The following is a 24,498-nucleotide window of genomic DNA, read 5'->3' as shown; positions in this document are numbered from 1 at the left end:
GTTTAGTAGCACGTGCTCCACATTTTCCCGTCTAAATGAGCCCAATGTGTCTCCATCAGTGAACCGACTGTAAATTAATCTCTTTGTTGTCTAACAGCCTCGGCAGGGCAGGATCGGGACAATGAAAAGAGGGGAACTACTGTGGTTGAACACCCCAAAATAGGCGTCATCATTAGCGAGGAATGGGAGATGTGTGTCCAAAAATGTAAAATAAATCATTCATCTTATGTTCCCGTGATCTGATTATAATAAATCCTTACAGTCCGGGTCTCAGACACTGTCACTGTGCGTCCATTTGTGAGGTTTCTTGTCAAAAAGCTCACTCACTATAAAGTATCAGTACATCAAAGCATGCATGGCTGACAGATGAGTAGATGAGTGAATGAAAGATGGATGTGGAATGAGAATGAATCTACATTGAGAAAGAGAAATATTTGTCCTTGAAATCAAGGGCTGCACAGAACAGATTCTAAAAGGATTGATGTTCTTATCATCTTCTGATGGCATATACAGACCACTAGTACGACATACTACACAGATTTTCTCCTGAACTCATTCACTCATACTTTTCTGACTGAGCAGGGCTCTAACACATAGCATATTAATCCACAATTGGCAGACAATCAAAGCACATTGATTTTAAAATCCTCTCTGGGCCATTTAATCACCTTTACTGGCATTTGAGTCTCTGTAGTATCCCTGCCACTTTGTTAGAGGATATCTCACTCACATCTGCTGTGAAATCTCAATAAAGCATGATCAATTTTCAACCTTTCCTGAGTCTATTTGAACTTGTGGCTTGCATTAATATGTGGTTAATTACAGTTTGCCAGTGGGATGGACTTTGCAGGTGTAAATGTGATTACAGACAGACGTCCTGAAGAGGCTCCGGTGTTAAGAAAGTTTCGGTATCAGGGACTGGGAGAGATGCAGGGACAGGGATCAGTACTGTACATCACAAATAAAAAAGGAGAAGGGAGCAAAAATTCTATACATATTGCTTTTGTACCTCCGTGACAAGAAAAAGGAAAAAGCATCCTCTAACCTGGTGTAAGTACTGTCGCGCCTTTTCTCTCCGCTAGCCTACTAGGAATTCTCCAGACCTGTTAAGTCGTCGTTTTCCTCACGCTAGGAATAGAATGTGGGTCAATGCCAGCTCAGTAGAGTCGACATGAGCTCCCGAGCTTACCAACTACTGACGCCAGCAGCCACACCACAGCTGCCGCCAGGTTACATTATCACAGCAGGGCTCTCCATGTGTCACCATGACCGTGACGGTTTGATGTGTGCCGGTGCAGAGGGGACTCTAAAGTTATCTACCACTGACTGTTATGCACAGTCATCACTACAGCTGGAGACCCCTGACAAGATGTATCACCGGACCCCCTACCCAGACTCATCAGTATCACCCCATCTATCTCTTGTATGACCCCCACCACCACCTCCAGAGAGAAAGTATCTCTCTGTTGAAAGGGGCATGCAACACAGGTCACAGCCAGCTATGAACCAAAGACACAACCTGGCAAAAACTCTGTTTTTCCTCTTAATTTCTATATTGAATTATACTGTTAAAATGTGATGCTGTTAACTTGTTTTTTCCATCCAAAACTGTTCTCGGACAGCAGCTACATGATGTCGAAAGTACTGATATGAGTAATTTCCCGTCTGCCATTAAAATTGGATGAAATGAATTCACAGGTGTGCTTTGCAACAGTTTCAGCCAATCAGAACAGAGAGCAGAGGCTTCATGATTTGGCTATAAAGCTGAATAGGCTACAATTAGCCTACCTGTGGGTGGGCGGCTGAAGTTTAACCACAGAGATTTGATGTGACTGATTTACTTGTCTAATGTGAATTAATTATTTCTTTAATTATTTACATTGTTCCCTAATTTTTCTTGTCTTTATTAGCCTACTTCATCTTCCAGCATATGGCCCAGTACTATAGGCTATAGAACAAGCGAAGCTAGGCCAAAAGCTCTGACAAAGGGCCTATTAATGTTTCTTTATCAATAGTTTGCTTTTGGACTGGACAGACAGACAAGTCCCGGTGCTGATAAACTGCCTTATTAGGCTATACCATAGAGTCCTATTACTTAGCAGAGCCGCCTAATCGATACATTCGATCGGTTTCGAGGCCGGTCATTGTTAGGGTCTTTACCTCACAGTCGTAGAGGTCCGTTAGCTGGTCGATAATCCACTCCTCCAGGTTCAGTCTCTTCCTCAGCTCCTTACGGTCGTATTTGACGGTAACGCGTCCCTGCTTCCGAACGGGTGTCTCCGGTTCCTCCGTGGTGCCGGCCGGCGTCTGGAAGTATACCCGGGGTTGAGGGCTCGTCTCCGGGCTTGTTACAGCAGCCATGGTCGCTCGCTATGGAAATAAAAAATCCAACCCCCCCCGGAGGTGTGGAAGTGTGAAAGGGGCGACGAAAAGGAGGCGAAGCGGTCTGTGGACGTGCGGGGGTTCGCTTTCCCGCACTGAAAAAATCCTGACTGATGAAATGTGTGACTTGAAATCCCCCGAAGAACAACGTTGGACCTGATGCTTTTGTTGTCCAGAACCGCTCAAAGGGACATTGGCAGTGGTCGGGTCGCCTCCAGAAAACAAGAGACCGACGGATACGGTGAAACGTAAAGTGTAACCGGCTTATTGGGCTATTTACAGCATGCAAACTCTGCTTATATAAAAAGAGACGGCAGTAGCGGAGCCGGCCTCAACTCTTCATTCAGTACAAAGAGAAATCACGCGTCTCTCTCTCTTTCTCTCGGTCCCCACGAGAGCTGCGTGCGCGCACTCTGACTGGACTCGAGCGCATCAGACGTAGCGCGACTGAAAAAAAAAGAAAAAACAAATGTTGATTTTTTTTCCACTTTCAAACAGCGTTCAGCCTCTTTTTTACTCCTTCTGTCCCCATACATCCTGTTCCCCACCCCCTGTTTTCCCTTTAAGTCTCCCTCCACTTAAAATGTTTCTTCTTGTTCCCACAGTTGGATGTGTGAGCTTCACTGTGCAGAATGATGTATGTGCAGAGTTTATTTTCGGTAATTTAAGTTCCTCTGTGTTCATTTAAACCCCAATTTTAAGAAGTGGGCCTACGAGCATGATTTGTGACACCACAAATAGTCTGGAAGCTAATTCTGGTCCAATATTCAATTTACACAAGTGTGATGTGGAAACTAAAAGCCTCCGGTGCACAAAAACTGATAATGGACTTTATAGTGAACAAGGAGACATCTTGTGTCCAGCAATTAAACTTCTGAAATGAAATGTATTTACATATTCAGAGATTCAGATGTTTTAATGAGGGAGAAGGAGATGTCATTTTAAGGATTTGAACAAAATAATTGAACTTTTTTGGTAGAAAACCCACATCAGACACACATTATTATTCAAAGTAAAGCATTCATACATCTTAAAACATGTCTGGAGGGGATCTTTAACTTTCAAATGTGAGCCCCTGAAGCCCACTGTTCTCATTTTAACACGGTTAAACTCACTTCACACAAGAAGAATATGCTCTATTGCCAAAACATCATCAAATATGAACATCAAAGACACATTTCATTCTGTCTGTGCACGCTTTCTAACCCCCACTTCAAAACACCCATTGTCCATAGTGACCTATTCAATTGCCTAACCCTTGAAAAACTTTTCTGACTTTTCAAATGGCCTGTTATTTGTCATTGTGTGCACCATTAGCCTGCCAGAGGCAAACCATTGTGTGCTAAATACCTACTAAACTGCAGTGCATCATGCAGCACTTTGTCCTTGCACAGTATTTACACAAATTACCAGTTTGCCCAGGGGTCTAACTGCTTCAAACATCCGTATTTGAATACTCATCTGACTAGTTCACAACAGTAAAAACGTCTCCGTTGGAACGTGTGAAATGTATACCGATTTAATTTCACACCTAGATTTCACAGCTTGTGAAAAGATGAGCTTATATTTCACAATGTACAAAAATGTTGTATGTATGCCATGGTTGCACCATCCTCTGAGGTTACACACTACTGGAAAGCTGCTGGCTTTTCTAGTTTGGGATCCACTTTAACTTTTATGCTTCCTCTACAGGCTACGACAGAGATAAAACAACTGAAGGTGTTCCATTAACAGGAAACCAGTCACATTTTTTCACAGTCTGTCCATTGTGTGCTAACAGCAGGGAACCCCACCCCCTAGCTAGGCTGCTTAATAACAAGAGTTTTAATAATAATAGAGTGTGAAGTGATGGGGGGAGGTAAAGAGAGGGAGGGCGAATTCATAATGTCGATTTCTCTCCCTCCTTTGGAGTGTGTATGGGGGTGTTCACATCTGTCAACATGCTCATATTGGTGTGTATGTCTGTGTGTGTGTGTGTGTGTGTGTGTCCGTGTGTGTGATATTGGTGTGTGCGTGTCATACCGGCCCAAGCAACCATTTCACAGACCGCCATGGCAACAAGACATAAAAAACTGAATTATTCAGTGAGCATGTCTGAAACTTACAGTTGAGTAAGCACAGACACCAACACACACTCACACACACACACACACACACACCCTAACTTAAACATTCATGCATGCTTGCTTATAAAAATACTCACACATAAGAATACTTATTATAAACTTAAAGCGTTACCAGGTAAAAGAATAAAATGTATATGCAGACTGTTTTAAAAAAAAACTATCTGCATGAGTGTACCAGCTACATGGACTTGTATGAGCTATCACTGATGTTTGGGTCTTTCATCCTCATGTCAGACAGACACATACCTCTGGAGAAGAAGGTCAGCATAATGTTAGCATGTAATATTAAAAAACAGCGGTGGCCTAGAAGAGTGTTCAAAACATGGAGGTAAGGAACTCAGCCAGTGTATATAACATAATATGGTATGGTACGTGAGAAAATGTCATGAGCTCATTTAATCTCACGTAGACCCTCAAGCTTGCAAATAGCCATACAACTGAGCTTATTGAGAATAAAGAGTGGACATTGTTACTTGTGTGTTGCATGATGGTATAACTTCAATCGCTAACCGGAGCTTAAGCACCATGGGAAGCCCATACATGAGACAGATCTGCTGTTGCATAACAATGTACTTCTGTAACTGACTCATAAAGCAGTAAATAGTCCATAGGTCATTGGTCATTGGAATCTGGTCAGGAGCTCCCACATTTAACTTCAGTAAAGTTTCAAGATTGTGCAAGTACACAACTTCAGAGGAAAAAAACAAAAAAAACCCCAAACAAAAAAACCTTCCCCAAAGCATCCAAAAAACTTGAAACAAAAAGCATGGATTTCGATTCTGTGCAGCTGAAAACACAACAGTGGATGAAGTTTTCAGATCCTTATACGTGAAAGTAGCAATACTTCAATATAAAACTGTCATTCGAGTAAAAGCGTGTAAATATTATCAGCAAACTGTATTTAGAGTCAAATCTAAGTATTGTGCATATTAGATTATTATTACTGTTGCAATTATGTATAATGAGCTACTACTGTTGTAGTTGGTTGAGGTGGTCTTTCATACACTGTTGGGTAGTTTAATATATATAGTACGTCTATATGTCTGTGTATGTAAAATCTTAATGTATAAAGTCACTACAGTTGTTAAATAAATGTAGTGGAGTAAAAAGTGCAATATTGTCCTTTGAATTACAGTGGAGAAGAAGTATAAAGTTACACAAAATGGAAATACTCAAATAAAGTACGTCAAATATATACTTAAGTCCTTGAGTAAATGTCTTTAGTTACTTTCTACCACTGCCAGACAAGCTGATCACTACCGAGACATGTACAATGAGAACATTTGGGGAAGAGACACATTTAGCACTCTCACTTTCTACTTCCTCCTCTATAGTGTGACCGTAGATAACTTTCACCACTTCCAGCTAAACCAGATTTAGCCTACTTTTTATTTATGTATTTGCATGGACAGCTCGAGCTTCATTTAGAGAGCTGCTCTAAGAAATGCAGACATCTCTCCAAGAAGACAGAGGTTAAAGAAGTCATCCATCCACTGGAGGGAGCTGTCGAGCCCCTGCGTTGCAAGCTTTGTTAGATGATACAGAGAAAGGACACTTGAAGGAGGCATTTTGGGGCATTCAAAGTGCATTTGTGTCCACTGTGTGCTAAAAAAAAATCAGTTTCTGTTCATTGAACTTCCCTGCCAGAGGATAGAATAAGGTTCTACTTTACTTATATTGTAGAACCAGTCTTGTTCCTCTTTCCTTTCTCCACAGGGAGGTCAGAGTCATCTAGTCAGAGTTTCCAGAGCTCTTCACCAACACAATTTGTTGCACTAAAAATTGTGCATTTCTGTCTGAGTGGAATTTCTTCAAGTATTAATTGACATGTAGCATGTGATAGATGAAACAAACAAAATTAATTCAGCAACAATGTGATTTATGAAGTCTATCTGTCCGCATAAAAACTAATAAAGTTTCTGCACGCCTGAATATGTGACAGGTGTGTCAGAGGAAAGCCTGTCCTGTTGTGCTTGTATTCTTATGCCTATATTTAATTTCTCTCTTATTCCTTGGACAGTGTGGCTTTTGTATGGAAAAATATACGTATATATGAAGAGTAGTGGTCTTTTCTAACATGTTTTATACTCTAAATGATATAAATTTTTGCTGTGAAGATTTATTAGGAATTGGCCGCTTTGTCATTTTCTACTTTGGTGCCATATGGATGGTGCTGTAATGTTTAATAAATATATCATTGTAAGATTCATGATAATTTGGCATTTTGCCTGTAATCTTCTGACCTTTAGATAGTTTGGGTTAATATAGATGTTGCTGTAATGTTTTATGTGTAGTGATATCGCAGAATTTATGATTAAATGGCCCATGTGTCATTTTCCAATGATTTAATCTTTAGTATGATATTTTCTTCACTCACTAATCTGGGTGGCAATGTGTAGGCTGTATTTGCTCAATGTGTAGGCTGTGTTTGCTCAATCAGTCTCTCTATCTGCATGATTGCGTTCCCTCGAAGAAAAAAAAAAGTGCTCTTAACCTTGATTCATTTGTGCAAATAAACTCACGGGCAGTGCAGATTGTTGTGACAGACAGGTGTGCACATACAGACAGGCTACACCTCCAGTATTCTCAAAACAGGGAAGTGAATCAGAGCTGAAACTTGTGCGCCCACATTCCTAACTGTTGCACAACCGAGCCAGCGCTGGACAGAGGGGAGGGAAGTGTTGCCAAGCAGCCACTAGATAGCAGCACTGGATCACATAGCAGCCGTGTAGGAGCAACGATGACGTAGAAGAGAAAAAATGAATGGATAACTAGGATTCAGTTCCCCATGTGGAGGATTTTGAGGATGTAGGGGAAGTGATTGACAGCTGCTGCTAAACTAACCATGACAGATTGGCTGTGATGAAAGGTGCTGTCACTTGGTTCGTCTTGGTTATATCTGTCTGCATTGTGTGTGAATTACTCATCTGGGGGGGAAAAAAAAAACTGTAATCAGCACTTCGCCTACACACCCACATGACAGCTTTTCTCCAGAAACACATCAATAATAACCCTGCGATGTTATGGAGACCAGTCTCCAGTGAGCAGTCGTCTAGGCTACATCAGGCCAAAATCTCTGCATCGCTGTGGAGAGTAATCTGATCGAGTTTTTATTGCTACTGTTGACTGAGTCAGGCCTTTCCTATTAAAGTTTGTGATCGTGCACGCACATAATGTAGGCTTACATGCTTGTGTGTGTTTCTGTGTGCAAGCCTATGTGTGTGTCGGGGATTGGTCAGTGTGTGGAGAGACAGAATCTGCCTGTGTGTCTGTATACAATGTGTCTTTGTGAGTCCTTGGCTTTGCGTTGGGGAGAAAGATCTGGCTGTTACTAGACAGAGAGAGAGAGAGAGAGAGAGAGGACTGGTTGGGGGTCTTCCCTTTCTCCACAACATCTTTTCCATGTGTATCTATCCCTCACTTTGTTCCATTTTTAACCTCTGTTTCCCCCCCTTTTGTCTCTTTTTATAACCCTCTTTATCAACAAGTCATTATCTGACCGCCTACTCTTATTCACCCCTTCCTACTTCCCTGTATCTTTTCTATCATTCTTTCTATCATTATTTCTATCATTCTTTCTTTCTTTCTTTTTTCTTTCTTTCGTTCTTTCTTTCTTTCTTTCCTTCTCTCTTTATTCCCTTCTACCTTTCTTCCTCTCCTTCTTTCTGTCCTATTTACTCTCTTTCTACAGTACCATATATCACTGTGTGAAACAGAGATGGAAATCAGCAGGAAAGTTTAAATATCTTCCTCTCTTCCTTGTTGCGCTGAATACATAAGAAAAAGAACAGTCTGACTATGATTAGATCTCTCACTCACTTCAGTTACATTTCTCATGAGGTTCTCATGAAATTGTTTCGCTTTCATTCCGCTCTATCTCCCTCTAAATCCCCCCCTTTTTTTTTTTGTATCTCTTGTACTAAATGATACTTCTATTTCCTGTTTGTCTCCTTTTGCTCCATCTTGCCTGTCAGTTTTATCCCCTTCATTGTGTGACACAGCAGCTGTGTGAGAAATGCAAGGCCGGATATGTTAAAATGCACCGAGCAACAAGCAACGCAGGCAGAAGATCACAACAAATACAGTACAAGAATATACAACAACAAGAAAAAAAAAACCAAGACGTCTACAGCGGCTCAATGAGACTACTCATAGACACAGTAATGCTTTGAGCTGAATGTTAATGTCAGCATGGCAAAATACTCACAATGACAATCCTAACATGCTAATGATTAGCAGGTTTAATGCTGACATTTTTACTGTTTTAGTTTAGCCTACATTCACTAATCAGCACCAAAAGGGAAGAACAGCTGAGGCAATGTCATGAGTTTTGTAGATATTTGGCATTAGCTAAAGAATTGGCAAAGCTGAAATATTAACAACTCACCCGATAAAGTACCTGTTGAGATCTGAATTCACTCAAAACCCCAAATGTCAACCTCATGGTGGTGCTGGAGCAACTAAAATACATCATCTGGGAACTATAAATGTCTGTGCGAAATGTTGTACCAATTCATCTTGTGGATGTTGAGACATTTCACTGGATGACCTGCTGGTAGATATAAAAGTCAGGGGATCTATGAAGTCATACAAAGACACACTTTTAAAATGGACACAGTAGTGAGAGGTCATAAGGTGTTTCGTTCCAGAGAACAGGGCCAAAGCAACCTCACCACCAGAAATATTTCTAATTCTTGGTTCTGTTCTGAGAACATTTCTCACTCACTCAAAAAGTTATGAGAAGAGAGAAAAACAGACAAACAGTCTGCTCACTCTTGTTACAGAACTTAAAATGTTTTGTTGCCCGATTCCTTATTTATTCAGATGAGCGCCATGTACAGCACAGCATGTCCCAGTGACCAATGGGAGCTGGACACCTGTTAGAATGAGAGAGCGAGACATGACATGAGGAAAGAGAGAATGTATTTGTGAGAAGAGGGGGAGAACAGGAAGAAACGGAGGGAGGAGGAGGCAGTCTATTGACACCACAGGTGGCTGCACTTCAAATGCAGCGTTCTGCACAACAGCGTTTGCCTAAAAAAGAAATTCATTTGTGTTTATGCTTACGAGACAGGAGAGAGGAGAGCGTGTGTGCGCGCGCAAGTGTGCGTGCATCTTGTTATGTGCCAGAGAAACACAATATCCCTGCATGTGTGCTGTGCTGTTGAAAGAATGCATATGCATGTGTCCATCTTGTTTTTGTTTGTGGTCATCTGAGAGGTCATGTGTATGTGTGTGTGTGTTTGTGTGTGTTTGTGTGTGTGTGTGTGTGTGTGTGTGTGTGTGGTGGTTCAAGATCAGATTAATCAACAATTCTGCCTGGACTCAGTTACTGCCCCAGTTCACACACACTCAGTTCAGATATACCCACAGACAAGGACACACAAACACACACCAATGCCAGTCTGTCTAGCTGCTGAATTGTTAAACAATGTATCTCGTACTAGATGTGTGCACCTACTCAGGTTCATGTAACATTGACTCCGGCAGTTTCTCCACACAAATGTGGAGTTGCATGTTCACAATAAATTGTTTCTGATTGATTCTTGTGGACAGTTTTTGGATTTCCTCTTCCTCACCACGGTTTGGTAAAGGAAAAACACTCAGCACAAACACGCCGGCAGTCAGTCAGTCAGTCAGCAGGCTACAGCATAGCAGACATTCCTGCCGGGTGTAGTTAGGGAGTTGGAGAATGGCAACGGTTGCCAAAAAAATCTGTTGCTCTGTTGCATTTTTTTTTTTTATGAGAAGTCCAAGTTGTAATGTTGCTTGGCAGCAGGATTTGGACGGGATTGGACTGTAACTGTGCAGCCTCGTTTGCTCTCACGCTTCTTAAAACATGATAGGCTGCCACTGAGCTGGAGGAGGCAGGGGAAAGTTACCTGATGACTTTCAGTGGTTTAAATTACCTTACCCCCGACTCCTTTATTGTTTCCTGTTTATATAACGCAGATTTAATGCAATCATTTATAAAATATATCCATGACCTTGACTGCCTGAGTAAGAACCTTATCTCCATTACTATCTCCAATGTGATCTGATTACTGTGAATAATGACTAATAATAATAACTGTGATTAATGTAACCATGTTTTCAGTGATATTAGGCCACTGACCAATAATTCCCACAAGCACTCTGTCACTGTCAACACCCATTTAAAGCAATTAAGGGCAAAGGTTATTATAGTAAAATAGCCCTTTAATTATACTTTTGCTCCTGCAGTGAAATTCAATAAACAGGAAATAACTCTAATATTCATATATGCATTTATCTCTGCCTGTAGTATTAAATAGACATCACATCATTACATCATTACATCATTTTTTTGTTCTTCCTGTGTCAGTGGTTACTGACTATTTTGGCTTGTGTTTTCTCAGAAATGGTTTGATATCTCGGAAAATATGCTTGTCCACTTTCTTGAGAAGCTTGAACCAGCAGGCAGTTAGCTTAGCTTAGCATAAAGATTAGAAACAGTTAGCTTGGCTTTATCGAAAGGTAAAAAATCTGCCTACCAGCACCTCTAAAGCTCGCTAATAAATACTAATAAATAACATATAATTAACATATTGTTTGTTTCATCCAAGCTAGCCAGTCTTCCTGGCTCATGATGCTAAACTAAGCTAACTGGCTGCTGGTGGTAGCTTCATTTTTAGCATTTATGTATTTTAAGGATTTTTAGATGCTCTCCTCCTTAACTTTTTTTTCTTTCTTATTCCTTCAGTCATCTTGTAACCCCTTCAGATTTATTTTGGGGATCTCTTGGAGGTTCCTGACTAACCCCCAAATCAGGAAACACCATATACACCAGGAATCAGCTGCTACATTCAACCATAAGCCAATTTTTTCAGGATTTTTCATCGCAGGGCCCGTTAACTGGTGCAGTGGAAGTGCAGGCCTATATTTTTTGTGTATGTATTTTTATTCATTTTAGAATAAAAAGGATTTATAACACTTTTAAGGACTGTATCTGAGGGGGAAAATGGCGTCAACAAACTGTTTCTATTTGACAACCATTTGTGTTTGTGAAGAACAGTCACATGGGCTAAAGTTGTGGAAGTCACACATTAAACTTTCATTTCTGGTAGGTTTATTAGAGTTAATTTCAGCACCATTCACTGTTCAAATAATGTGGTACAACCATGTTTTTAATGCCTTTCCTCATGTGGGGGCAGTATTAGGTTACATTACAATAATTGGGGTTTACAGGAGCCTGTTATCTACAGTAGATTATGATTATGTAAAAGTTTTCATGTAAACTATGAAAGTCAAAACTTTCATCAGAGGGCCAAATATTTTTGCTGCAGAGACGGATTTGCCTTCCTCTGGTCTACGCTATGAAATTGCTTATATGAGGATGTATAATCTATTTTTTTTTAAAGTATGGATTTACATCTTTATAAATCATTGTGCTATAATTTATCACAGGCTGGTAGCTCCATTTTGATTCACTTTCACAGTCAAGGGCTCATTAAAGAAGCACTCCACCAATTTTACACATCATGGTCAGTTTAGTCTTCATGAGAAGCACTCAGTCTGTGAAAACAGTTGTGGTCTGAAGGCTGTTTTGGTTCTGTAGGGAGCTTTGATAAAATAACCCCAGTGATGTCATCAGGGTTATCTTGGCTTTCTTTTTTTTTTTTTCAACAGAGCCTGTGTTAACATGAAAAATGAAGGAATTCAAGAGAGTTTAATGAAAGCTGTAGAGCTGTATTGTGAGAAGTGCAGGATCTGGCATTTTTGAAACTAAATGTCAGGATATCTCAGTTTTGGCTGCTTAGATTTTGGCGATGCTTCTGTTTCTCACAAGTCCCCCAACTTTATGGATGTGCAATGTTAAATCACTGGAGTACACCTTTAAGTTCCAGCAGACAGTTTGACTGCATTTGGAGAAATATCGAGTAGAGATGAAGTAAATAAAAAAAGTTGTAGTGATGATCCCCAAAAAATGGCCTGCAGGGAGAAATGAGCATTATTTCAGAAAAAGAAAACCTCATGTTCATTGAGCACACAGTCTATTATGTTCATATCACTTTTGATGTATACAAACTGTAAATTTTAGGAGACAAGCAGGCAGTAGAACTGAATTAAAACACACCCCTTTTAGACAAACTCTCCCTGACTCCCCCTCCGCTCTCTCATTTCTCATATCTGACTCTGTCCCTCTCCCTCACTCTCTCCTCTCAAAATCGTCTCCCTTTTTTTTCACAGAAAACATGCAGGGAGGAGAGGAGGAGGAGAAAAGAAGAAACGCGTCGGAGGCGACAAGAGAGAGAGGAAGCAGAGAAAGTTGGTAGAGGAGCAAGAGGGCGAGAGGAGAGGAGAGAAGTGAGGGGTCGACCAGATGGGAGGAAGGAAGGAAAGGATCTCTCGGCGGGCTCAAGTGCGCGATTAAAGGATTCTGCATAAATAAACAAAATCAAATGAATCAAAGCCTATAATAAAAAAGAGGAATTATAGGCGCGCCACCGCGTTGCGTGGACGCGGACAAGACAGCGGCGGTGCGCGCTGAAACAGCAAAGTCCCGTCTTTCTCTCTCTGGATTTCACTCCTCATGTTATTTCTCCAAACTCGCAGCGAGGTTCACTAACTTTTGGTGGAAGTTTTGAGAAAAACTTCTTGTCCCCTCGTCCTTTCAATTAACACTCTCCCCGGAAAAGAAGAGAAGCTCCGGGGTGGAAGTGGAGGAAGGAAGAGCTGTTTTGTGCCTTCCGAGGAGTGCAGCTCGCCGTAGCCGGGGTTTAGGCGTTGGCACCCGGACAGGGAGTCCCTCGACATGGCCGGGGCCAAGCCGGGAGTCCACGCGCTGCAGCTCAAACCCGTGTCCGTCCACGAAGCGCTGAAGAAGGGGGGCAAATTCATCAAATGGGACGAGGTGAGAATGAAATGTTTGACATCTGCTTTCTGCCCTGACAGCATTGTCGCTATTAAAGCCATGAAGTGAAATAAATCGGAATGTTGTGTGGAGGTAAATGACAGATAACTTAGATAAGACTCCTTCCTTCTGATGGGATCAACTAGACAACATGACAGCCTGGTTTTGACAGTAGGCCCACTGTTGTGAAGTGACACACGAGACTGATGTGTGTATGTGTGTGTGTGTGTGTTAGCGTGTGTATTAGAGATATACAGAGTCAGATAAGGTGTGTATGTAAAGTGCAGGTGTGTGCACAGCCTCACAATCCTTCCCTGAACACAGAAGACCACTATCTGTGCGTGTGTGTTTTAATCAGATACTCAAGTAGAAAATTCCCCCATAGTTGCCAGAAGGCAGCAGGGCTTGAATGTATGTGTTGTGTTGTGCTGAATTCTTGTCAAGCCGGTTTTCCTCAGGCTCAGGTTCAGCCCTCTTAACACCCCCTTTTTCTCCTCCCTTTTCCTCCTCTCTTTCTTTCCTTTTCTGTACCTTTCCCTCCCTCAGTGGATTAGAGGAGAAAGCACCTGTCTTGAGTGGGAATCAGTAGGGGTTGCCCCCTCCTGGAGGTGATTTAGGAGCATTGAGTGCACCTTGAGCTGCAAATCACACTTTCAATTGTCACCTTGATCATTTTTAAGAACTCAGTTAACATGTTTGTTTTGGTATTTGACCGTGAGACTCTTTTAAATCATGTCAACGCAAAAGGTTTTAATTATTTTCCCTGCTTGAGTTGAGCTCTTTCTTCCGCGTATTTCTTTAGCAGCGTGTCTGGCAACGCTGGCATGTGCCTGCCCGTGTCATTGACCATAATAATTATGTGTGTGTGTCTGTGTGTGTGTTTGGGGTTTTCTGAGGCAGAGTGCAGGGCCATTCTCTAGTCTTCTCCATGTAGAAAGTAGGCCATCAATGATTAACCGAGCTGTTGACTGATAGGCTTTAACTGCAGGCCTGTGTCATTTGGAAAACCCTCATCTTGGATTTATAACAGAATTACATGCTAGGCGTGTGTTTGCGTGCGTGTGTGTGTGTGTGTCATCAAAATCCTGCATGGTAGAAAGGTTCCTTCTTCTAATAAGTCATCATTATCACAAGTGTACTTTGCAGATATGAAATCAGGTGTGATGTTGACACTTGTGTACACACACACACACACAGAGGCGCGCTTGTGCACACACACACACACACAAGATGCAACCTGCTGCTAAGAGTCATTAACAGAGAAATGGACATGTTTGAAAGTAGAACAACTTATCAGCAACAGAGCCTCACACACATTGGAACGATGACGGGATGTGTGTCTGGCCTCCGAAGAAGGCTCTTGTCACGCAAACAGTGAATGCCATGTCCTTTTGATTTCCTCTCTTTCTCCCTCCCTCTCTCACACACTAACTCTCTCTGTCTCTCAAAGGGAATTCCCAGGAAATGGTTATGCTGCCGATTAAGTGTGTGAACACTTAAAAACATGTGGATGCTTTCTCCTTGTCCTTCTTTCATCCCCTCTCCCCTCATTTGCCATTTCCCCCTAGAATCAACAAATGTATTATGGAGAATAAATGGCTGACTGATAACACAGTTTGGAGGAGGAGGAATGTGGGAGAGATATGAGAGGGAGCGAAAGAAATCCAGCTTTCTCATAAAATATTTATTAGAATACTTTTGTGTTTGACGGCGAGATAACTGTCAAAGATGCTCCATTGTTAAACAGCAGCGCTTGACAAAGTAATTGTGATACTTGTGTATAAATATGATAATCAATAGTGATCCCTCCAAATTAAGCCCAGAGGCCTGTCTCACGATCTCGGGATGACGTTAGTAGAAGAGAAAAACTGAGCTAATCTAAAAAAGAGCTGAGTTGACTCGGTGCACATTCAAGCTAAAACGCTCAGCCTGTTACTCTTAGTTGATCTGCAGAAAATGATTCAGTGACAGTTTTGATGATTGATTAATCGTTTAAGTGATTTAGCAAGAGCCACACGTTTACTGGTTTGAGCTTTGCAAAGGCGAGAATTTGTTGCCTTTCTGTGTTCTTTAATATAAATGTAAAATCTGTTGGTTTTGGACTGTTAGTTTGACAGAATTAGCAAATTGTAGATGTCACCGTGGCTTCTAGGAACTTGTGACAGCCATTTCCACTAATAACTGACGTTTTACAGATAAAAAAAAATCAACTCCAAACGTGTTTTCCATTGAAAAATCCAAAAGTCTATAAATATGCCCAAATATTTTTCATTTGAAAAGTTTAACTGCTGGACACACAATGTCTCCTACTTCACTGTAAAGTCCATTTTCAGTGTTTTGTGCATTGGAGGCTTTTAAGTTTCCACATCACACTTGTGTAAGTTGCATACTGGACCAGGATTGGCTTCCAAATGAGTTGTGATGTCATAAATCATACTCGTACACGCACGTGTTCACCTCGGATTTAAGGTGAGCAACGGAGAAACTCGCAATGTGAAAACAGACGTCTGCTGTCAGACTTTGCACATTCATCATTTCTGCACAGTGAAGCTCAAACATCCAACTCGAGCAGCAATAACATTTTTGAGTGGAGGAGTACAATTTCCTGCCAAACCTACAATGTAAATGGAGTGTCAAGGCAAGTGAAGACCATCGGTCTTCTCAATGATCGCCTTATTTGCTCACTTTTGTCATGATTGCACCCAAATCAACCTATTCATGACTTTTAGCTAAAAAATGAACAAAGCACAGTTTAAGTTGAAGGTACATCTGTTGCAGCTTGTTGAATTTTTATTTTATTCAACCTTTATTTTACCAGCAAGTCTCTTTAAGATACATGATCCGGCTGCGTAAAGTCACAGAAAATTCATTTACAACATTCACATGTAGCACAATAACATATGACCTGAGAGAGCTTGTCTATTTAAAGCAGCTTGATTCTTCATCATCTGCTTGTCTCAAAGCAAAGTTTTCTAAAGTTTTCAGGTGAAGCTTAGAGATGAACGGTCTACAGGGGACACGCGGGTTATTTTAGCACCTGTCTGTGCTCTAACAAGTTGACTAATGGACCGCTGTCCCAAAAATCTTCCTTGAAGGACTTTGCAAAGTGAGAAAAAGATTTGGGACACACACACACTCGCACACATACAGAGAAAGTGCCTGAGGGCGGTGCAGTTTGTTTACATGAAAATCCCACTTTTGACCCCATCTCTCCCTCTTTTTCTCCCGCCTTCTCCATCTCACTGTCGTCCCTCTACATCCCTCATCTCATGTCCTCTCTTCTACCACCGTCCCTTCATCCCTCAGCCTCCCTTTTCCCTTCATTCTTCCCCCTCTCTTCAGCTCCGTACTCATCTGTCACTGAGCCGCTGCTGCCGCCGTCTCTTACTTGTTTTATTGTCTCGGGGAAATCTTTTGCTCTCACAACAAAACCTCTGTTTCTCAATGGCCTTGGGAATTCTACTGTAGGCCCATCAAATGACACAGAAAGTTACACATACAAACTCACACACTGACTAATGGGGGGGGGGGGGGGGGGGAGGAGAAGGAGAAGGAGGAGGAGGAGGAGGAATGCATTCCAAATTGACCTTCTTTCTTCTGCGTCTCGGCTTGTGCACACGTGTGCTCATATATGTGTGTGTGTGTGTGTGTGTGTGGTTGTTTTGTTCTGGGTGTGTGTTACACGTTGAATGACTTCCTGTTCGAGCTTGTTGTAAGGCTCCAGAGCCAAGCCATTTTCTCTCTCTCTCTCCCTCTCTCTCTCCCTCCCTCCTGTTTTTGCCTCTGCCGCTCCGCCCTCTGCAGCCCCGGCCACAATTCAATTTAGATGAATTCCAACTGGAATTCAGTTAAAATTCCTCCCAAACAACCAATTAGACAAACAGAGACAGACAGTTTGTCTACAGTGAGGCTTGTGCCGTTGAGTGCTTTGATATCAATCTTTAAAGTCCACAAAATGAAATAAATAATCATCTTTACACAGAAGAATTACATTTGCCTCCCTTCCACAGCGTTTGCAGGCTTCATTCGGCAGGATTAAATTTGCACCCGGTATTCAAATATGCATCCACTGTGCCACTTCCCGATATATCACACTCCTTCTCATGTATATTCTGTCAAATTAGGCACCGTATGTCTGCACTTCTACATGTTTCCTTCGGTCAGAACCATGTGGTAAAAGTGTGCTTTTTTTTTTTTTTTTTTAGCCCACGTTTTTGGATTTGATTTGTTTATGTTCACATAGCGCAATTACAAGCAGACCAGGACTTGTAAACAAAGTCACACGGAATCACAAGTTGCTCATTAATTGGACAGAGTTTTGGGAACGAGACATCCCTTAGAAATTAGAGGTCTTGGCTCCGGCTTCACATCCCTGTAACTCGAGCGAAGCACGGCGGACCATAAAATGTCACAATTCGGGGTTGTTTCCTGGAATTGGCTGGCATTATTTTGCGAGTCCTAACAGACCAGCGCCGCAGTTGACACTTCAATGCTGCTGTTGTCTTCGGTGTTTAGCGGTACCGTGTTGTCAAACCAAACTGACAGCTGACACTTGCTCCCCATTCACAAATATCCTGACTTGGCAATTTTGGAGCTGCTGTTTTCATTACCTCCATGTAGGCTTAATATATCCTCTCCCAAGTGCCTGCATCCACGTGTCTGGATCCATGTACGAACGTTTACATCATGCAGATAGTTATAGTCTAGTTCTCAACTAACCTTGAATGTGGTTTGGATGATTTTCAGTGCATCTGTAAAACCTAAATTACCATGAGGTCTATCCTGCAGATGTTAATGCAGTTTGTTGAAGGAATAGTTTGACATTGCCAGGCAACCAGCGGAGGTTCCAGGAAGCAAATAAACAAATTTCCCAAAATGTCAAACTGTTCCTTTTAAGGGTTTATTTTTCAGTTGTTACATGACTAAGGACATGCAGTGCTGTGAGTAATATAAATTCCATGGTTGATGATGGATTTATGTTTTTGACACTTAATTTTTCAGCAAAATTTAGAGAGTGTGTCTCAATTCTTGCAGGAATCTTTCTCAACCACGTGCATCATTTTTATAGGACTGCGTTTACCTTGAACAATAAAAACGTCAACAATTTTTTTTTTTTCCCTGACTTCTTTTCACCTTTGCTTCATTCCTTTCGTGGTAAACAATCGCTCTATATGATGCCATGGAATTTTTTTTTTTTACGAGGCCACAGCACTAATAAAAAAAAAAAAAGATCTGCAACCTTAACTGATCATGACTGTCGTAAAAAAAGATCAGAATCATCTTTATTGGCCGAGTATGTTTACACATGCAAGGAATTTGACAACGATCTTCAGAAATATACGCAAGGAATGTCTACATACAGGTGTGGACTGTAAACAGGATACAAATAGTGAAGAGTGCATGATAAATATTAAATGGTAAAGAAAAAAAAAAAGTGATTTATATTTTCAGGACATCCTTAAGTGTAGTTTTAAAATGGATCCTGTGCTGTTCATGTGTCAGAATTGGATACTGACATGGCTCCTAGGTTTCATAACAGCTTGGAAAGCGTTTTTACACCTGAAATATGACCAATATTTCAAAATGAAATCCAGAGAAACAGATCTCTTTTGTAAACAGAGGTGCTTTGTCATCATGATCTGATTAGAAAGTACAATGGGCTTTACTTTCATGCCAGTTCTTGTTTGCCAGCATTGTCAGAAAGTGGTTATCTTGGTTTAGTGTTGGATTGATGCACGGAAACAGCAAACCACAAATTTGTCATAATGAGATGGTGGTGATGGTGGTAGTGGTGGTGGTGGTGGTGGTGGTGGTGGTGGTGGTGGGGGGGTTTCAGGAGATGAGAGCGGAGAAAGAAGAAGAAGATGATTTAGGGAGGAAAACAGGATCGCGTGAAGGTCTGACGCCATGCTGAGAAACGCTGCTGACATCCTGACAGAGTGGTGAGAAACAAGGGATGGATGGATCGAGGGAGAGAGAGCGAGAGAGAGAGGTGGAAGGTCAACCACAGCCACATGTGAAGTGTGGGACTGACATCTGGACTGCTCCATCTCTGCTCCCCCCCCCCCTCTTTCACTCTGTCTATAATTTTTACTCGCATTCATTTACGATGCGTGCAACCTCGCTGTATTGTTTATATGATCTCTTCCCCATTCATTCCTTGTCAACTTTCCATCACTTTCTCTTCCTCCTTTTTATGTCTCTGTCTGCTTCCTGTCTTTTTTTTTTTTTTGCTTTTGTTTCTTCTCTGTTTCATTCTCCTTTCTCGTCTTCTTCCCTTTCTTTTTCGATCTGTGTCCGGTCTAGTGTACTAATGCTGCTGGGGTTAAAGGTCGTCCATTCCTACCCTTTAAAGGTCTTATATATGATCTATATAACACTAAAAAGCATTACAGGGACTCAGTAGAGCTGATAAAGGTTTTGTTTGTCACCACACACCGACCTGCTTTTTTTCTTTTCTCACAGATCTATTTATTGTTCTAGTTAATTTCTTTCTCTGACTGCCTACAGCTTATTAGACTGAGATTAAACAAGAACATCTTCTGGAGTGATAAGACGTCATCATGCAAATACTATAATAGTCGTATTACTTCTATTGAAAACACGGTTTCCAGGCCTTTGTAGTTGAAGGGTATTGTGACAGATGCTCATAGATGATCAAAAATCAGTGTGTTGCAGTGACTAATTGGCGAGAGTGCTATAATTGCAGGATATTTTTGGTCAAAAAGATTAGACTCTAAGATCAACTCCTCACCCCACACATTTCCGATGACGGTATCGGCGTCCGACAATCTTTTTGTGACTTTCTCAAACCGACAAGCATGCCCACTTCGCACAGTGATGGCTGTGAGACTGCGGAGGTGAGAGAGTAAACAGGACTTCTCCCTCAAGATCTCTTTTTTTTTCATCATTCACTATCTCTGTCAATTTTCGTGCGCACAACCTGCAACGTTACGAATACCTTCCATCTGAGAAAGACTGTCACACCACACCAGCGATTGAGTTAACTGTGTCAAAAAATGGGTGGAAATCTGAAACTTGCTACCATATTCAGCTTAATAAAACCTGTATACACAAGAGTATTGTTCACTAGGCAGACCATTGTATTACTACTGGCAGGGTTAGCTGCCCATTTCCTTAGTAGAGTGTTAGATCAGATGAAAGTTAAATGACTCCAGTGGGGAAATAAGGTGGTGCCACACTTGAGAACAGGACAAGAATAGAACAGATAGAGACTACTCAGGGTCTAGACATTAAAACTAATCCCAGAGTGGCATCAAATACTCAATATGTTTACACCTTAAGCATGTAATTGGATAAATGGATGATTCGGATAAATATTAATTAAATGACCTCCATACAAAATATGATTTTTATTGACCTGCTAATTTCTTTTTTCCTGTATCGTCTTCTCCAGCTTATTGTCTCTCTCCGGCCTTACTCCTCCCTCTTTCCTGTCCTCTCTTGCTGGAGTCCAAAGGTTACCTACTGTCATCAACTTTTACCATGTTGCCAAAGCTGCAGCTCAAACACACTCCCACTAAGTGCACACTAGCCTTCTTTCTCACACAGCATGGCAGAGCAAAGGTGCACTCGGAGCGGCCACTTTTATCAGTTTCTCACTAATGGTTGCTCTCGTTAATTCGTGGTGAGGACGGTATGTAGGGAAAAGTGGCAGACTAGCTGCCTGTGTGAGCCTTTAATAGATTGTGATTTTTCAAGAGGTGCTCATTAGCTGGTGTCTCTTCAGAGGGTGGTCCATCCATGTGACATTATGGTCAGGTAATGAACGTGTTTGTCAGAGGGTCATGGCATCTGGAGGGGGTCTGGAGAAAGAGACCTCAGTCAATTAAGGAGTAAAAAAAAAAAAAAGGAATTTAAGTGTTGGAGAGAGAGTGAGCTGAAGGGGTGATTGACACACAGAGCAAAAGAGAGACATGAAAGAATGAAAAGAAAGCCTGGCAAGTCTTCAGAAGGTTTCTACATATGGCGGTTAATTAGGGAGTGGGGCGATTATATCCAATTATACACCCACTCACACACAGAAAACACACCACGGGGCGCATGTTTATGGTAAACAAGGTGTGTGTGTGTGTGTGTGTGTGTGTGTGTGTGGAGGGTATGCACTAATGATTTCCTGGTTAGATTTCTAAAATGTTGTGCTTAATTACAGCTGGAAACTGAAGTGACCTTCTGTGTTATGAAAGATGTTTACAGTGAGCAGCTACAATGACCTTGAACATTAAAAAGTGAATGAAGCTGATGGATGAATGATTCATGAATGATTTTTTTTTTACTGACCAACAGTCCAAAATCCAAATATATTCAATTTACAGTGATATAAACCAGAGAAAAGCAGCAAATCCTGACATTTGAGAAGCATGAACAAGCAAATGTTGAACATTTTTGCTTGATGAAAGACTAAAACCATTCACTGATGATCACAAAATGACTATGAATACATGTGGACGGACTGGAAGAGTGAGTGAATCATGGAGGAAGCAAGAGAGAAGGACAGAGAGGAGTGTAACATAGAGATGTGTGTGTCACGCTGAAAGACGTTCCTAGAAAGCAACTGTCAAGTATGTAAAACTCAACTGGCAAAACATGCAAATATATCTGACCACAGTGGTGTCTGTGTTCATTCTCCTGCCTGTGTTTGCTTGAAAGATAAATAGGAAATGTTGTTATATTGCGGGTCACATGAGCCTATAGGTCACGTTCCTCTGAGTAAAGGTATGTGAGCGTACTGTATGTTTGTGTGTCTGGTCCCAATGGAATTCCCCATTTACGGCAAAAAAGTGTGTATTGACGCTGGATTATACCCAGGTGACATATAGTGGGTAGACAGAAATCAAGCATGTAGTTGGGATACTGAGAAATTAAGAGAGGCCTTTTGATCCCTCATGGTTGGAAATGGTACTACTGTGAATGGCATTTATATAAAACTCAATGCACTAGACTGTACTTCAGGGTAATAACAAGCCCTACTTTGAATCTGTGGTGCCAAAACTGGCAAAAATCTATACTAACTGGTGCTAACTGGAGCTGGTTTACAGCCCGCAATGGACCAGGTTTGCACTGGTAGGCATTTTGAGAGGAATGTACTGCAGACCAGAGCTAGCAGTTGCTCTTACGTGTCCTCTCTCTCACCCAGGTTCCGATGTAAACTGAAAAACCTACAGTAGAGACAAAGCGATGATAGTGTTTTGGTTTTCTTTCTTAATATTGCTGAAAAAGACCCTGATTTCTGACCTTACATGGACAGAAGAGTGTGCTGCTTGGCTTATATGAAAGGGTGAAGACAAGTTTCTGCTCCAACTGTAGCATTACTATACAGACTAACACAGAACATTTAAATGAGTTACTTGGATAAAGCCTGTGGGTTGAGAAAAACAAGCCCTTTTTCAGGATAAACTTAAGCATTGTAGCACTTCTCTTTTTCCTGCTATTCTGTGTACAATTTATTAGAAATGTCTCCCTAATATGTTATTTGAAAGTACGCTGAAGTATCGTTTCTTTGGATTTTGCATGTCTCACTAGAAGAAGCATGTTCTGTGTGAGTGGCGACTACTCATAACCAACTCTCTGGTATGAATTGGTCAAACACAGGACGAAAACATATTTATTATCACACAGTTAACAGAGGAGCTGCAATTAGTCGATTGACAAAAAATGAATCAGCTATTATATACACTATTTTTATAATCGAATAATCATTTTGAGTCATATTTTAAGAAAAAATGTCAATTGCAGCTCCTCAAATGTGAATATTTTCTAGTTCATTTAGTCTTATTTGATAGTCAACTAAATATTCTTTGGGTTATGGACTGTTGGTTAGTTCTGGTTGGGACAAAAAGAACCTCATCTTGGGCTTTGATTGACATTTTTGACCATTTTCTGACATTTTGTAGATCAAACAACTAATTGATTAATCGAGGAATGAAATCAGTAATGAAAATAATCATTAGTTGCAGCCATAGTTAACAGAGGCTTTATGTTTTCCTGTTTGAATCTCCAGTTGTGCTCACTCTGCAGAGCAGACCTGTGATACTTAGGTTTGTTTAGGTTGTATGAGTGTGTGTGTTGGCACCATATACTTGGGTCGTCTTAACAAGAAAGAACTGTTTGCTGTAAAATAGCAGTGCTTTCCATAATGTATTTATCCAACATTGTAAAGATCAGATTATAATGTTTCTTAGCAAGCAAACAGCTGTCAAAATGTAATGTGAGGTTGTTCACAGCAAGCTGTCATCAAATTGTTTGAGGTTAAAGTTGTCAGACGAGTATGCATGATGTGGACCACTTTTTTGTGTGTGTTGATTACAGGATAGCGTACCTGGAATTTTAAACAATAGGCTTATTTGCCTCCATCACCCAGGCCAGGCGTTTTGATTTGCAAATATTATATATATGCAATAGAAGGGACAGATGTCTCTGCCAGTGAGGTTGGAGTGTGGTTGTGTTTTTAGTACATACAGTAAGAAATATCCTGTTTTTTTGCAGTGGAAACACCCTCCCAAACTGAACGTCTGCAGTTTGTATTGTATTCACGTTCTATTGTCTCAGAAAATCCAACCTCGCTGACAGAAGATAAACAGACATTAACCATTATGTCTTCAGATTGACAAGCTCAGGCTGCACTGCAATTTTAAGAAACGTTCAGCTGTGACATTTGCGGCATCAAATCACCCGCTGAAAAAGAGCATCTGACATCAGGTCACAGCCTTAAGATGGTAATCACTCCGTGAAATTGGAGTTGTACAGTTTTCCAGTGGTACCAAGAGTAAACAAAGGTCACAAGTTCAGTAATTTATAGTGCAGAGTTGGCTGCACACTTGAAGTTAAAGTCAAAGTTAAGCTGTCATTCTTTCACTGGGTTTTTACATGAAAGCAGGGCAACAAACCCTGCTCACTTCACCGCTGGCTAGTGCTTAATAGTATCAAACTAGTCTCATAAACACCTAAGTCGAAGCTAAGGATGTCCATTTAAAAAAAGACTAAATTTACTGTTGCTTATCAAGGTCTCATGATGTGGTTGGACACAAGACTTTGATTTCATGCACTTTTCTTCTTCTCCTTGTGCGTTTTTTTTTCTTTTTCAACCCTCACCCTTTC

General features: G+C 41.1%; 2 protein-coding genes across 2 annotated transcripts in view; one reads left to right on the top strand and one right to left on the bottom strand.

The window, feature by feature from the left end:
- Positions 1-2,856, bottom strand: part of ppp1r14bb (protein phosphatase 1, regulatory (inhibitor) subunit 14Bb) — a 28,638-nt gene extending 25,782 nt beyond the window's left edge. The window contains exon 1 of the mRNA XM_042400855.1: positions 2,161-2,856. Coding sequence (XP_042256789.1) covers positions 2,161-2,361 — 201 coding nt within the window. The 5' untranslated portion in view covers positions 2,362-2,856. The remainder of the gene's footprint in view (positions 1-2,160) is intronic.
- A 9,879-nt stretch (positions 2,857-12,735) lies between these two features.
- plcb3 (phospholipase C, beta 3 (phosphatidylinositol-specific)) overlaps positions 12,736-24,498 on the top strand; it is a 51,291-nt gene continuing 39,528 nt past the window's right edge. The window contains exon 1 of the mRNA XM_042400959.1: positions 12,736-13,380. Coding sequence (XP_042256893.1) covers positions 13,282-13,380 — 99 coding nt within the window. The 5' untranslated portion in view covers positions 12,736-13,281. The remainder of the gene's footprint in view (positions 13,381-24,498) is intronic.

This window comes from Thunnus maccoyii, chromosome 22 (genome assembly GCF_910596095.1).
Source record: "Thunnus maccoyii chromosome 22, fThuMac1.1, whole genome shotgun sequence".
Lineage (NCBI taxonomy): Eukaryota > Metazoa > Chordata > Actinopteri > Scombriformes > Scombridae > Thunnus > Thunnus maccoyii.
This window is presented reverse-complemented; position numbering and strand designations above follow the sequence as displayed.